We start from the raw sequence: 16809 nt of genomic DNA, 5'->3' as shown, positions 1-16809 counted from the left end.
GTTTATGGTGTTCTAATAAAACAAATTCTAATCTAAAACACTACACCCTGGTAAAAAAAAAAAAAAAAAAGCTTTCAATATATTATTAGCTAATTTGTACGACAGAGAGTGTTAGAGTGTATTTTCTCTAACAGCACCTTTGACAGCGGTTCCAGCTGTGGTTCAAGTCACATACAAATATGGTGCATTAATTGATGCATTTTAAAACTACAGCATTTCAGTAGCAAGAACTTATGAAGTTTTCTAAAAGCACATGTTTATTTAACGTTAGGAAGAGGAGTCTCCAGTGTCGTTGTTTTTTAAAATTCAATATGTTTTTTGACTTGTGAAAATACAGAAAAAATGATTATGAACCATTGAGCCACTAAGAACCACATTTTTTAGTTTGGAATATATTTTCTTATCTCAGAACTCTGCTTTTAGAGGCAGATAAAAACCTTCTAAAACTGTTTATAGTTGTAATGAAAACAGGAACAGGATTTCTCAACATGGTTTAATTATATTGGTTTAATTTATATAAGTTACAATTACTTAATTACATTCAGATTTTTTTCTCTCTACTACTGTTTGTGTGACCTGCTGCCGTTATAATGCAATTATTTCTCTCACAGGATCAATAAAGTATATCTATCTATCTATCTATCTATGCAGAAAAAGTGTTGTGCATTAATAGATTAAAGAACGTAATAATTGTTTAATTACTTAGACTTAAAATACTGTACATTTAAAAAAACTAAAGCACACACTGTGAAGTGTTAACAGTAACACTGCCTTGCATCAGGCGTGATCCCTGTGCATCAGTGACTACAACATTCTCCAAAGTCTTACGTTCCTTAACTAATTACTTTTCTTTTGCCCTAAATAACTATTTTACTCTTCATGTTTTGGCAGATCCATTTCATTTATAAAGCATTGCATTTTTCAGTTAATCAACGCTTTGGCTTTGGAAATTGAAAGTACTCGTAGTTGCTTTTGTCAATAACTTTTAGTAAGAAGATGAAGAGGCTTTGAGTGTAATGCATGTCACAGAAGATAAATAGACAGATTAACCGACAGGCTCTAACAGAGACGTCCATTTTGGACAGATCAGTTATAAGATTGAGTTTATATTCTGCAGAGGGTATGGTAGCATTAAAAAAAAAGCAACGTGTGGAAAAGGAAAGTGATCTGTATTAAGAGTGCTTTAAGATTTCATATTTTGTTTGACAACATAAAAAATGAGATTTGATGAATTCCTAAAAAAATAAAAAATTTCAAATATTCATCAAATAATCTTTCAAAATATATATATTTAGTTACATGCACCTTTATAGCATTTGGCACACACTTATCCAGAGCAACTGTTTAATTTTTACTAACTTCCTAAGTAAAGGACAAAAAAAAAAAAAAAAAAGAAGCAACAGCGATGGTTCAGGTTCTTAATTAATTTTTTTTTTTAATTAAATTAAATTACATTTAAAAAAAACAAAAACAAAATTATCACATCTATAAATCATGTCAAGTGGATTAACTGACGGTTTTTATAAAAATGGGTTCTGTGGTTTTACAATTAACAAAATGAACCCAATCTGTTTTCCATAAATAGACAAATATTATTGCACACATCAAAATAATCATTCTAAATAGTTTAGACATATTTTGTAGAATAAACCTGATTTAGGGAACTCCATTAATAGTAAATGAGTAAATGCGTGCAAAAAGTTTGAGGTCCCGGGTCTAGGTCATGTCCATGTTGGATTTATAGTCAGATACTGGTATACACTAGGTACAAAAAAGTCATTCAGGTCAAACTGAGAATTTTATTTTGTTCAAAATAACGACTGTCTTTATTATTTCTCTGTATACTCCCCTGTTACACTCATGCACTATCCAAGGATTTCTCAACTCTGTGGCCCAAACATGTGCAAATGTCTTGGAAAGAGATTAGGATTGTACTGGGATGTGGCAATAACTGCCAGCTGGTGTTGGTGAATGATTCTGTGTACAGTTCAGACAGATGCGTCTCTTGCACAAGTTGTTATCCGTTAATTTTCAAGGATCATGTGTTCTGCTCTTTGAATGTTCATGGAAACGACTGCAGTGGGCTCTGAGTCACCTCAGCAGGGATCGACATTTACAGACGTATGGCCTTCTTTAAAATGTTTGACTGTTCAAATCTTTACTGCAGCTAAGAGTGTCATCACCGTACTGTGTTTGAAGTCTTCTGTAAAGGTCAATCAGTTTTACACCTTCATGCAGTAGATCAATGTTTCATTTAAACATTTTAACATTTTGTTTGCCAATTGTTTTGCTGTGGAATAAGCAGAATAACACACATATGTGGTATCCATGTGTGTTTGGTGTGCTCTATCACACCCTGGTCTGCAGTGTTTTAATATAAGAGTATGATTTGCCATGTGTTGCATTAAATCCAAAGATGTGAGCTTACACACCATCTGTATGAGTCACTTAAAAAAAAAATACGTATAAAGTATAATACGGTATAATATTAATATTTATTTAATCTAAATAAACTTGTAATATCTTTTCATGAACTAGTGCTTAATTCCAAATGAGGCAGCTGATGTAGTGTACAGGGTATACTATAGAGCTATAAAACTCTACAGCTTTACCAGTAAAATGATGTTGTTGAGATACATGTTTGTACAACAGTGGCACAAATGTATTACACCCACATAGCAAAAGGTCTTATTACGTAGCTGGAGACGTCTTTTAGGCTCCCTAATGAAAGTTACCAAAGCTGAAAGGGACTCAAAATTGATCTGCTCAAAATTATGATTTTGCTCTTTTATTATTTATCAGTAAATTATTTACGATTTTTAGTATTTTTAGTAATAGATGTCCAGGACAGAATTCCAAATCTCTCCAGTGGTTATAAAGTGCACTAGAGAGAATGTGAGTGAGGAGCCTTTGTTTCATTCATAGTGCATTTGGGATGCAGCCACATTTATTTATTTATTTTTAATAAAAGGGGTTTTCCTTCATGCTGCAGCTCGTGCCCAGTGTCCCAAGATGACGTAGCGAGCGACTGCAGTGCAGGGCTGCGACGTATCCCGTGCTTTTATTCCAACAGCACGTGCTCAGATCTCCCAACAGTCCTTTGAGGTCCTTTTTTAATAAACTGACCAGCAACATGGCTCTGAGCTGTGAGATGCTAAAGCAAGAGAAATTTACAGAATAATAACCCAGTAATCCATAAATCTCCCAGGCTTCTCAAGAGATAAAATCCAGCTTTACACAAATAAACACTGTACCAGTTTAGTCTGCAAACAAAAGAAGCTCTTTACTAAAGTGTCGTTTTTATACATTTTCAATTGTGATATGTGCCAGTTCACTATGTATATCTGCTGCTTTAAAAATGTCAATCACACAAAAACAGGACCATGTGGGTTTTCTTCTGGGTTTTACTGTTTCCTCCAACCTCTCAAAAACACCATTAAAAGGATTAGTTAACCCTAAGTTGCCCCTACTGTAGGTCACCCTATCCAAAGTGTATTCCTGCTTTGTGCCTAGGAGATCGACCATGACCCTGGTCAGGATAAAGAGATTATTAAAAATGAGAAATAAGAAAATAAGAAAATAATACAACTGATTTAAAATTGCATTGGGAATTGGGTGGAGCATGAATGAGGAGTGAATCGGAACTCTTTAATTTGATTTTATTGCTTGTATGTTTTTCCGCACAATTCTGGAAACTTTAAAATTTTTCAAAAACTATTTAAATCTGAAAACCGGACGCTCTGGATGAAAGCCCTATCTGGAGCCTAATACATCCTAGCTGTGATGGCAGTCTATTAAACACACTCTCATTTCTTAAACACCCCATATAGATTCACGTTTAGTCTATATGGGGTGTTCAAGTCAAACCAGGACTTGTGATACATTTTCTTGTAAATGTATTGAAAAATCTTTCTACCTTGATGGTATAAAGCACTAGTGAAACACTAGGATAAGTGCATAAATGTAGCAAGGGATTATATAGAGACATTAAGGGAGTTTTTTACTTTCATAAGTGTGATCTGTTATTCTGCAAAACAGAATATTTAAGTCCAATTTTGGCTTAGACATCCTTAGTAATTAAATCCTGGGTTCTTTTTCAAATGTAGGAAAAATCAAAGGGTCCTAAGGAAAAACCAAGCAGATAGGGAAAGGACAGTGACATGTTGTTACCATGATATCTACAGAATAAGTTTGTATTTTAAAACCTAGATATAGTGCAGCATTTTATCATAATAGGTAAACACCACTTCTGTTACGATTATTTTATTTCTTTTATAGCTCTGAAACCACATAAAAGCTGCTTAATTACTGTAGCCCTCATTTGTTAAAAAAGTCAAAACTATGACATTTTTGACTAAAGGTCAAAATCAAATTGCAGTGACAATGTTGGTAGTGCTATAGACTTACTAGGCATCAGAGCAGCAAATGACAAACAAATAGCAAAGGCAAACGCTTCCTGGCTAGGGGGCCAAATGAATATCTTGACAGAGTTCACAGGTAAATATGTGTTTTGTGTAATTAGCTGCCATAAGGATAGGATGTAACCAGAATATAAAATCTGCACACAGCGCTCGAGCCTAAGACAGAAAATGCATGACAATGACAACATTTAATTAAGCTTCAATTAAAATTAAATCAAAAAGCTGTGGTGGTTCAAATGGTGCGGCTCACTTATGGCCTTTGACTTCCTTTTAATTCTGTATCTGAACTATAATGAAAGTTTGTTTCTATATGTGTGGTTGGAATAAAGAAATCATCCAGGACGCATTCCCAAATTGTATCTTTATGCATGTTTGTACTATCTCTGCATTATAATAATGATGTTTTATTCAAATAGTACCATTTTAGACTCAAGGTTGATGAGTTCACAATTCATAAAAAAAAAGAAAATTCCCAAGGCAAATAATGTGATCAACACAAAAATCAGACTCCACTTATATAAGATATGGTTATCTGTGGTTTTTAAAGCAGGATCTGGCGAGCTCTAGGGGGATTTGAAGCATAGCCGAGGGGTTCTGTGATTTTCTAATTTCGTTTCAGAGTTGGAAATCACAACTCACCATTACTAAAGTTATTACTCCTATAAATAATGTCAACTGGCAACTAGTGACAATTTGAATAAAATAAAATGTTTGGGGGATTTTGGGGGGAAATATAAACTCTCTTGCTCAAAAAGTATGCTAATATTATTGTAATGTATTGATCTGTTACCAGAAATATTGTGGTTCTGTAGTAATGAAATCCAAGTACAATGGAGTAAGTAAATTTTTTTTAATTATTATTATTGACCTTTTAATTTGCAAAATTAACTTGAAAGTGCAAAACATCTTGGAGCAACAAATTAAAAAAAGACCTCTGGATTTTTTTTCATCTTTTTTAGTTGTAAAATGAAACTGCAACAGATCACTGTATCCTCAGGGTAAACTCTACAGCCTGCAGTGAAGTTAACTCAACTCGTCATCTAATGAACCTCAGCATTTTAAATGGCTTCGGGGATTCAACCAGGGGAAACAATATATCTCACCAACTCTTACTCATGATTAAGTTGTGTGATTTTTATATTGTTTTACACTTTTAGATTCAGGTTCTTCATGGGTTCTTTTCCACAAAGGTTCTTATATCTTCCTAAAAAGGTTTTGGAGAATATTCAGGTGTAAAGGTTTCCTGATATAAAAACACATTGCTTTTTGGGTCCTTATTATTTTGTAAAACCTTTAAGAGTTCCCCCAGATGACACCAAAAAACAAAACAAACAAAAAAAAAAAACCTTTAGTTATTAAAAATTATCAAGTTATTATAATTTGGTAATATTTTTATTCGATCACATATGGCTTCTAAAACTCTTAATTATTTTATTAGCATTTCATTTATTATCAAATAATTTATTCTCCCTCTGCTTTTCCTTGATGCAAGTTAGTCCAATCTTCTCTATTTCAAGCAACAAATTCCAGAATTCCAGTTCCTCCTGCTGGAATGTTCTCAGATCCTCACTAACCAGCTGTGAGATATAATCTCTTTAGGTTGGTCTGTGCTGGGGTCTCCACCAGTAAGACATACCCAACTGTACTCATGAGATGTCCAAAAAATCTCAAAATAGCACTCACATGGATTGTCTCCTATCACAAAGAGTAATAATAGCAACCCTGTACAGGAACCTCATCTTCCCTGCCCAACCTTCTTCTAGTCATTGCACTGAATTTTTTTTAACCATTTCTAGGTTTACTAAAAGCTGATAATAAAAATCCAGCAATCTACTGTAGGAATTTGCACTTTCCTTCAAGATGGACAAGATGGACACAGTGTGTGTGTGTGTGTGTGCGCGCGTGTGTGTGTGTGAATGTGGATTGCCACATCAGAGGTTGGGGTCCTCAGCAACATAAAAGTCGCTTAAAATAATGTCCCCATTTGGGAACACAAGAGTAGGCTGCACCTTTAGTGTGTATTTGAAGTGGATAATATGTATTTAGGATGAATAGCTTGGCCTAAATTTAAAGGTTAAAATGAGATTAAATGTAATTAAATGAATTCAACAAACACAGTAGGATCTATCCAATGACGGAAACTTCAAACCACTTTTGTAAGTCGCCCTGGGTAAGAACGTCTGCCAAATGCCTCGGGGTAAATGTAAATTTAACAGGCCAATAAATACTATGCACTTTTCCAGGTAAAATGTATGCACTAAAGGTCTGTATAGTATGTTTCATAGCACCCTTTTTAGATAAAGGTGTAAGGTGCACCTGATAGAAAGGTAAATTGTAAATTTATAGACTAGGTGTGGCCTACCAGATAAAGTGGCCACTTAGGTGCAGTTCCTTTGCAGAAGTTGGCATCTACCCCGTGGCTGTTTGTTTGCTCCAGCCAGCCTTACTTGCTAGCAGAGTAACCATGGCAACCAGGAGCGCACTCGAGCTGGGAACGCCCACCGGCGCACACCGTAGCGCGCAGTCGGTGCGAAGCGGCGGCGCTGGGATGGAAAGCCCATTGCATCCGCAGCGTCGCTTCGTCCTACAGCAGCGCCTCCAGCCGCAGCACTGCGCACCGCGAGAGGAGGAGGAGGAGGAGGAAGAGCGGGAGGAGGAGGAGGAGCAGCGCTTCGGCGGGCGGCGCGACTCCCGCACCTGCACCTGCCACGCGCGCAAGAGCCTCGTTTGTCACGGCACTTCAGTCATAATCAGGACGCCGTCCGTGTCGTCTTCCCCGAGGCAAGGGTGCCGGTGTGAGCTCACGCCTTCTAGTCATGCTAGTTCATCCAGGCAACATCACCGCCACCATCACCATCACCACCATCACCATCATCATCCGCAGCAGCCGGGAAGCCCGGTCGGCGAGCCCCGCCGCGAAATAGCCGCCGTCGCGATGAGCGGCTGCAGATACAACGGCGGCGTGATGCGGCCGCTGAGCCGTGCAGGCTCGTCGCGCCGCAACCTGCACGAGTTCGACTCGGAGTCGCAGCCGCTGCAGCCCGTGTGCGCCGTGGACACGAGGACGGAGAACCGCGCCAGCGCTCCGGTGCCGTACTCCACCGCGGACGGCGGAGGGGGAGGTGGGGGTGGTGTTGGTGGTGGAGGAGGAGGTGGTGGTGGTGGAGGCGGCAAGCAGGGCAAGAAGAAGAACCAGAACATCGGACAGAAGCTCGGCCACCGGAGGGCCCTATTTGAGAAACGGAAGCGCCTGAGCGACTACGCGCTGATCTTCGGCATGTTCGGCATCGTGGTCATGGTGATAGAGACCGAGCTGTCATGGGGAGCGTACGGCAAGGTACAGCACCGCGCGCGCGCACAGGAGCGTGCACCAGCGCGCGTGCTGTTTATACACACACGCAGGACTAGTCTGTCTGCTCGTGATCGAATGTGCACAGGACTTAGAAATGCCTGAAATGTTAGTTTATTAAGTTTATAATCAGACAGGACATGTAGAGACACATGTCTCTGTGGAGAGAGAGAGAGAGAGAGAGAGAAAGAGAGAGAGCTTGTCTTGTTAGTTTGGAGCGACAGTAACGCAGATAAGAAATAATAATTCCAGTCTATCGTTATCAGTAAGCACTGCACAAACTGCAACACTCTTCATTGCATGGCCTGCTTGGTTGATATATGCAAACAGCTTTCTAAACATAACTGAATAATTCTGAAGACATTTAGAAGTTTAATTTAAGGAAAACATTTGTTCTAACTTTGTTCTACTTAATGTGTGTAAAACATCAAACCCTGTAGGCTTGCTAAAGTCTCAGATTAACAACTTTGCATAATGTGAAGTGAAGGTTTAGATCACAGATTTTCAACTTCACTGTCAGGCATCTAAAATTTAGGTTCCTGATAATTACCTAATCACTTGGATCTCCGTGTATACAGCAATGTCCTGCTCCTTGTTCACCTACAAGTGTCTTACTGGTTTTCTTTACCAGTAAAACTACACTGTTTGACATTAACCTACAGCAGTGTGCACATGATACTGACACTACCTATACGCTTTCAAGTGAGTAGGGTGTGATTTCAGACATACAGCCGACATTAACCTTTGTAGCTTCAGTGCAGAACTAAAGAAGCAACACCAAACTCCCTTTGGTTACCAGAGTTTTTTTTTTTTTTATTCAGGTTCCTATTCCAGACCTTAATAGCAGTGGTCAGTCCATATTCTGTATTCTTATCCAGTTTTTCACACGTGAGCAAGTAATTAGCATTCTTTCACCTGTCACCTTTACAACCTGCCCAGGCGAGACTACAGCTGGTACTGAATAAAAACATGGAGTGTCTAAAGGTCTTAAAAAACACCTCTTGTTTAAACTAATTTCTGCAGCAATGTTTATAACATTGACAGCACAGTGGCTTGCTTTAAGGAATTTTACGAGGAATTGCAATTTAAGCTTATTGGCTACAAATAAATATAATATAAAGTAAAATAAATCACCTATAATAGCTGTTTTTCAAGTGCCAGAGCTTTACAGTAAGGGATTGTCAGTGATTGTAACTCGCTAAAATAAGAGATATTAAGGCATTAAACAAGGTAATATAACATGATGTCCACAAAAATTACATAGCATGCTAGCTTAGTAATAAACCACTATTCATCTATCTTTAGAAGGATTCTCTGCAGGAAAAGAAGATTAACTAGGTAAACTACGTAACTAGTTTTGCAGTTAACTATGTTTCTTTAAGATTCCTTCACGATTAATGAAGTAAAACGCTGCACATCTGTATAACCCATGTAATTAGCTAGTTTGGTAGTTAGATGTAAGCTGTTATGTCTACAATTTATTTCATTATTGAAGAGATATCCCTGCTCTAGCGAAACATTGTTTACATTTTTAAATATATTGAAAGACAAATTTAAGAGACATTCTTGCACTAGAAATGTATTATCAAAATAAACCATGTAGCTAGCTGATTTAGAAGCGGTATTATTTTGTTCTTCAAAATCCCTTGCTGTAGCAGGTGTAATGGTTAGTACTGTGACCTTGCACCTCCTGGGTTGAGGATGTGAATTCTGCCTTTGGGTCAGTGTTTGTGGAGTTTGCATGTTCTCCCCATGCTTGGTGGGTTTCCTCCAGGTACTCTGGTTTCCTCCTACACTCCAAAGCTATGCAGCATAGGCTAATCCATGTTTCGAAATATGCTTGTGCTACAGTATGTGATGGATTGTTCGTCAAGCTTGTACCCCATTTATTGGTGGACCAATTCATTTATTAGGCCATATTTGGGCCACTTTGCCAAAGTTTCCGGGCTTCTGTCAGTCTAGTGCATGGGAAAATAAACAACTGGTGCAGCAGTGTAGTAGCTTTTTTGACATAAGCAATGTGATTATCACACTCCACACTACACCAGCTTAGGTGGGATCTTGAAAGGTGAGGGGGCCATTTTTCTTCCGCCATTTGTGACTTTCTGGGCGTCTGTAAGAAAGTGAAAGCATGTTAATTTACCAAGTAAACATATGCACATAAATGTTTTAGTGAGAACTAGAAAAGAAATTGAAGTAGCACAGGTGACCCTTTAACACTTCACATGTCCAGGCTACTTTAACTCCTTATACTCTTAGCTTATTATCCAATAATTAATTCTGAATTGTATTATTCAGTAGTCCTATGAATTATTCAAGTAGCATGGATATCAATAGGAAAGGTATGTATTGACAAGAGAGAGGAAATTTAGTCTGACAAGTTTCAAGCTGCGAAACTGAAATGACCTTTTTTTTCTCTCTCTCTCTCTTCTTTTTCAGGAGTCGTTGTATTCATTAGCTCTAAAATGCCTGATAAGCCTTTCTACAATCATCCTGCTTGGCTTAATTATCATATATCATGCTCGGGAGATTCAGGTAACCTACATACACACACGGACACACACTCTTACATGCATACACTCTGTTGTTTTTATACCGAGTCCACTGTAAATCACTTAAAGTAACCATTTAAGAAAGTGCAGTGTGAACTGTGCTATATCCTTCCACCTGAAAACATGTTCAGAAGGGCATTTAATGTGGTGGTTAATAATACACAATCAGATTACAGTACAACACCTTGGAGTGTATCCCATCCCTTAATCAAATTATCCTGTGAAATCCTGTGCTTGCCTTCTAAAGCTTTTGCTCCAGAGAAATGTGTCCAAAATAGAATAGTTATTTTAAGTGTCAATCAAAATCATATATTTTGATTTGTGGTATTTTGTGTAGGTCAGCCCTGGTTGAATTCAATTAGTGTCGTAGGGGATCCCCTGCACAAACTCATTTCTAGCCCGAGAACGTGACTGTCCTCTGGAGGAACGCTGCACTGTAGATACTAATTCATCACTCCTGATTTTACTTTACTCACTGTCACCGTACAAGGCTGCTCCAGAGTTTCGGAATTCTCCTCCAGCATAATTGTTTCATTTTCGGTCATTTCAGCTCTTGGGAGGGTTAAAAGAACTCTCCGGACTCTCGGCTCGGCTCGGCTGAGCAGCTCCCTGCACTTGGACGAGGCTCAATTTTATGACCTTGCGTCAGAGATTTTTTTTCTCTGCGAGATTTTTTTCCCTCATATATTTGTGGATTGGGGTGTATTACTTTGTTAAGAAGGACAAAAAACAGAAGCAGGCTCGAAAACTTGTAAATGAGAATATGATTAAAGCTTTTGTTCTATTGTTTGTTCTTTCTAGCCTTTGAGAATAGAATCATAACTTTCATAGCCTGATCTCACTTATTTTTTCTCATTTCATCCCCTACTGCAGTCAGTAAGTGCTGGATGAATGCTTGTGTCTCATTCTGGTTCCTGTGTTATAAAACAAATCAGGAAATGACCACAAATACTGCAACATTTTCATGATGGATATTTTATTTTATATGCACTGGCTGGTGATGTGAAGATCGATATCAAGTCCACGTTTGCATTCTCAGCTTCCAGCCACGATATAAGTAAACTATATGAATGACTTACAGCATTTCAGCACCTTAAATTATTACCAGACCACCAAGCAGGTACTTCTCCATAAACCAATAGCCTCTTCAATGCAATGCATACTATCCATACATCACCCTCAATGCCTTTTTTTCTCATTAGATGCTCAAAAGGTCTAATAATGCAGTGTTAGATTGATTTACTATTCACTCTGCATTATTCCAGCTACAAGTGAACCTATTAGACCATTAAATGAGTCTAGCGCATTTATAGATAACTTATCGTTAAAACCAATTGATCACTTTATTAACACGACCGTTTCTTGTGATTTAGTTTGCCTGATAAGTGCCGCATTCTGCAGCGCTGACCGTATACTCGGTCATCCGTGCCATGATTAAGCGAAATCACAAAGGAGGTTTGATGTGTTTCAGAGATAAACCTGTGAGGTGTTCTGAGACATGCGATTACTCAGATAACCTCAAAATGTTCCGCTCTAACAAAACTCGTTTGACCTTCATCCATTATCAGGCACACATTTTTATATCTCCCTAATTATGGAGATGTCTTTTAATTGAGAACAGAAGACAGTGGAAGTTACTTTTAGTTAAGCGTTTGGAATAATAAACTGTGTTAGGTGTTTCCTAATCAGAATTGTTAACTATGAAATGATGGCATGGTGGCATGGTGACTTATTGGTATCTCTGTCCACTCATACCTCCAGGGTCGTTTGCATGTTCTCCCCGTGCTTAGTGAGTTTCCTCCAACAGTCTAAAGACATGCACAAGGCAGGGTATACCTCATCCAGTGTGTGCCCTGCCTTGAACCTTGAGTTTTTTGGGATAGACTCCTTCCTGGGTAGTTGCTGCTCATGACCCTACACTGTACGGATTGATGGATGGATGTTAAAAATAATTGAGATGGAAACTCCCGGCTTGTTTTATTTATTTATTGATTTATTTATTCCACCCAAGCTACATGGTTAATGCTGTGTACATGATTAGGATAGCACACATTCTGTATAAAAAACAGAATATCTGTATTAAAAACAGAACTTTATTCATATTTAAATATTATTCAGATGGATTCATAATCATCATTATCATGCAAACAGCAAAACAACAAATCTCAAAATATGCTTTTAGAACTGAGAGTTTCTGCTTGCTGTAGTAGCCCAAAAGCACCCACGGTGAACCCACAAACCCTTTAAATGTCATGTGACAATCTGTGTAACCGTGATGCTCATTTCCAAAATGTTGTTATGTCTGGGTAGCACATATGACAGAACTAGCTACAGTACTTATAGAAAGCTTGTTTTTTTTGTTAGGATAAGTAAGTTTCATCCTAATTAACAAGTCTAATTAGGGAAAAGTCCAATGATTTAATAATATGTCATATTTTATGTTTAACCTGATCTGACTACATTTATTTAAAAAACTAATTCTAAAACAAATATCAATGTGACATGTTTTCGTGATGTAGCCTTTTAGCACTAAAATTATCAAGGAAACGTCTTTTAAAATGTGTTCCTTTTGGTCTATGAAGTCTGTGTTACACCCCCCCATCATGTTCCCTAAAAGGAGAAATGGATCTGTGTTTAACAAACAACAACAGTTCTTTGTTACATAGCAACAATTCAAACTCATTACTTTAGAGTTGCCATATCCATAGAACCACATATAAACTAATGCCTGTTTTTTATAAAAGATTGCTGAAGTAGTGTTAATGCTCAGATGTGAGAAAAGGTACAGTATAGATACACTTCCAAAATATCCCCATAACGTTTATCCAATTGGATTGTTAGGCTAGAATGAACTTTTGTATACTCTCTCTTCAGGTGACATCAGCGATTATTAAGTCACAGCATTTTCTCTGGGAAAATTGTCTGAAGTTTCCTTCACTTTACACTGACTTCAGGACAAAACCTGAATAATATCCACAAAAAATGAACCAGTCTGGACATGTAGGCGTGTCCATTCACAAATTCTTGTCCTTTGCATTGGCATTTTGATGTCGCAGCCCAGGCATTGTATTTCTCTGGCTTTTTGGGAATGTAATTTCATTGTTAATATAGATTTATCAATTTCCTGAAATATTTTACAAGCCCAGGCAAAAGTGGAATTCGAAGTATATTCAGTATTTTCAAAGATCAGCTGTAGTCTGTTGTTTTATGGGCAGTGGTTCAATAGATCAGACAGTTGAGGCACTAGGTTGCTGATCGGGGTTTGACAAGGGTCAGGGGTTCAAGTCCCGCCACCGCCAAATTGCCACTATTGGGCCCTTGAGCAAGCCCCTTCACCCTGTGCCCATTCAAAATACCCAGTCAGTGAAGATACAGGACGTCATTAGTGCCAGTCCCAAGCCCAGACAAATGGAAGGACTGCAGCAGAGAGGGCATCCGGTGTAAAAACAGAGCGAAAATCTTGCAAATGAAATTAATCCCAAGAAAGAGAAAAAGCCCCCTAAAAAAAGATCTGGATGAAACAAAAGTTCATCTATAACTTTATGACCACATCAAACACCATTTTTAAACATATGACGTGATATCTGCTAGAGACTCTAAATTCCCTTCCTTGTTGCCCAACACTTTACATTATGACTTTATTGACAGCCATGTGTTATTTTGTTTCCTACTTGGGGTGCCAAAATGGACATTAATAATAAATATTGAAAATAAAATAAAATAAAATAATAATAATGATAATAATAATAATAATGCAATAACATAAACATTATCTTTGGCTAAACCATAATTTAAACCTTTGGTTCATTGGTTTAGGCCCTGGTCATACTGCAACAAAGGCTAAGTTGAAGGACTGGGTCAAAATAGAAAAAAGGTTAAATTACTGAGGTGTCCTAAGACAAGGAAAAATTTCCAGACACACTATGACTAATCGGAAACCATTACTAATTTAAACAAAAAAAAATGTGAATATGTGAACGAAAAAAAAAACAAATCAGAAAATGAATCAGAAAACAAAAAGGAACGAAGCTTAACAGCAATTTGGAAAAACAGTGCAAAACCCCAAAACACAGCACTGCATTCAGAAAAATGTTAAAATAAGTGCTAAAAAATACCAATACTCATCCTCACCTAGTGCTAAATTATTAAAATAATAACACAGACAGAGTTTCTGACTCAGACAGGACCTGCTGAGTGTGTTTTGGGACCAGCTATCCTTTGAAATTTGAGTCGCTCTATTCTTGTTCCTCATCTTTTTTGTTTTTTTTGGAGTCCTTTGTACTCATTATAACTGTATAAAAGCAAGTATGCCTGTTTAATGGAGACAGTCAGAGAAAGAGACAGAGAGCAAGAAATGAGCATTTATTGTAGCGTGATTACAGAAGTGTGAGGAAATCGCGTGTGGAGTCATTTCCCACCTTTCGCAAACATTCATAGGAGGACAGATAAAGTCCCACCTTTGGGAAATACCTTCCACCCTAATAACTAAACGACCTGCACATTTCTTTTGCAGCATTTATTACTTTAACTCACTCTCATATGCGTTTGATACAGATTACCATCAAAAAAATCTTAAAGCTGATTCTCAATGGTGGCACAAATAACATCCAATGTATGATATACAGTAAGCACTCGTATTTCATCTTGTCATCAGGCTTGTAAATATATGCAGGAAGCTTCACAGAATTTTACGAAATTGTGACTTTTTTCCTCTTGTATTTAAGGCTTGCATGTCTCAAAGAGACATCGATCTTCTGAATAGTTTGCCTGAAGAAAGGTGCTGGCGGTGTAAATGCCATCTCACACACACACACACACACACACAGACTCACTTCCAGACACAGAAACATGCACGCGCAAAAGCACTATTTTACGACATTCCAACCATCGCTGTTACTCGAGAAATTCTGTCTGAAGGCATTTCTTGCCTGTTAGTAGGGTTGTCAAAATTACGGAATGTGACGAGTTAGCTGGCAAATAAAGCGCGGATCATTTCCAAGCTTCTCGTTTTTCCATCTTTAATTCAGCAAGCCGGAAGACTCCGAAGAGATCAGACGGCCGTTCAAAATGTTTAGCGCATCAGGTTTGTTTAATAAGTGTCAATAGCTCCCGTGTGTAACGGCAGAGGAACGGGTTAGCGTGGGGGTTGATGGACCGCCCTGGCATCACTTTTTCCTCCTAATGCATGCTCATTTTCACTGGCAAGCCATAACTCTACATTCTAATTTTATAGAATTTTATATCAAGACGTTATATATCAGGCTCCTTGTTCCATTACTGTCTCATTATGTCGATCATTTGCTCTAGCTGGTGGCTATTATTAGCTTGAATGTTCCTCTAATCTTTTTTTTTTTTTTTATGTTATCACACTGTAAAGTTGTTACCACTTTATTACCAGCGGCTTGGGTATTTGCTGAATCATCTATTTTTACACTGAACTGCAAGTTATTGGATTGTGTAGGCTTGTGACAGCTCATAAAGGCTGGGGTCAGTCAGACTTCAGTGTAGCGTACATCATATACTGTAACAGACAAGCATAGCTTAAAGTTAAATCCGAGTGAGAAGACAGACAGCAGTGGGGTTACTTTAACGTGACTTCAGGGTATTCGGACGGTGAAGCATTTAGCATTGTCAGTGTGAGCTTGTGTTTGGTCAGTCAGGGTCTGACAGTGGAAACAGTGTAAAGATGTGGAGCCTCGGAGGTAGTCTTAACAATAGCAACTTCGCACCTGGACTAGTATAAGTATTGTTTATAAGAATTGTTATAAGATACGATGCTTAAAAATCATTCATGTACTTTTTTAAATTGCTGAATGGAGTTCTAGCTTTGATGATTTGGAAGTTACACCTCTTTTAGTGTGGCTGAAAGAAATTGAAGCTTTTTGCTACAGCTAAAGACACGCCTCTTCCAAAGGACTGACACAGAGACAACACCTTCTTTACCGAGAGACAGAAACAAAGGACACACCTTCTTTACCGAGAGACAGGAACACAGGACACACCTTCTGTACTGAGAGACAGGAGCAGAGGACATACCTACTTTACTGAGAGACAGGAGCAGAGGACATACCTACTTTACTGAGAGACAGAAGCAGAGGACATACCTACTTTACTGAGAGACAGGAGCAGAGGACATACCTACTTTAACGAGAGACAGGAGCAGAGGACATACCTACTTTACTGAGAGACAGGAGCAGAGGACATACCTACTTTAACGAGAGATACAAACACAGGGCACACCTTCTTTACTTAGAGTCAGTAACAGGGGGAAATACCTTCTTTACAGAGAGACAGAAACAGAGGACACACCTTGTTACAGAGAGACAGAAAGAAAGGCGACATCTTCTTACTGAGAGACATGAACAGAGGGCACAACTTCCTTACTGAGAGATGGGAACAGAGGACACACCTTCTTTATTGAGAGACAGGAACAGAGGAGACACCTTCTTTACCGAGAGACAGGAACAAATTATACAACTTGTTACCA

The 16809-nt window shown here is 38.1% G+C and overlaps 1 protein-coding gene across 1 annotated transcript in view; it reads left to right on the top strand.

Annotated features, from left to right (window-relative positions):
- The first annotated feature begins 6885 nt into the window (after window positions 1-6885).
- Window positions 6886-16809, top strand: part of kcnn2 (potassium calcium-activated channel subfamily N member 2) — a 45889-nt gene continuing 35965 nt past the window's right edge. Inside the window, exons 1-2 of the mRNA XM_053475913.1 lie at window positions 6886-7758; window positions 10210-10305. Of these exons, the coding sequence (XP_053331888.1) occupies window positions 6886-7758; window positions 10210-10305 (969 nt within the window). The remainder of the gene's footprint in view (window positions 7759-10209; window positions 10306-16809) is intronic.

The sequence above is a fragment of the Clarias gariepinus genome, chromosome 17 (assembly GCF_024256425.1).
Source record: "Clarias gariepinus isolate MV-2021 ecotype Netherlands chromosome 17, CGAR_prim_01v2, whole genome shotgun sequence".
NCBI lineage: Eukaryota > Metazoa > Chordata > Actinopteri > Siluriformes > Clariidae > Clarias > Clarias gariepinus.
This window is presented reverse-complemented; position numbering and strand designations above follow the sequence as displayed.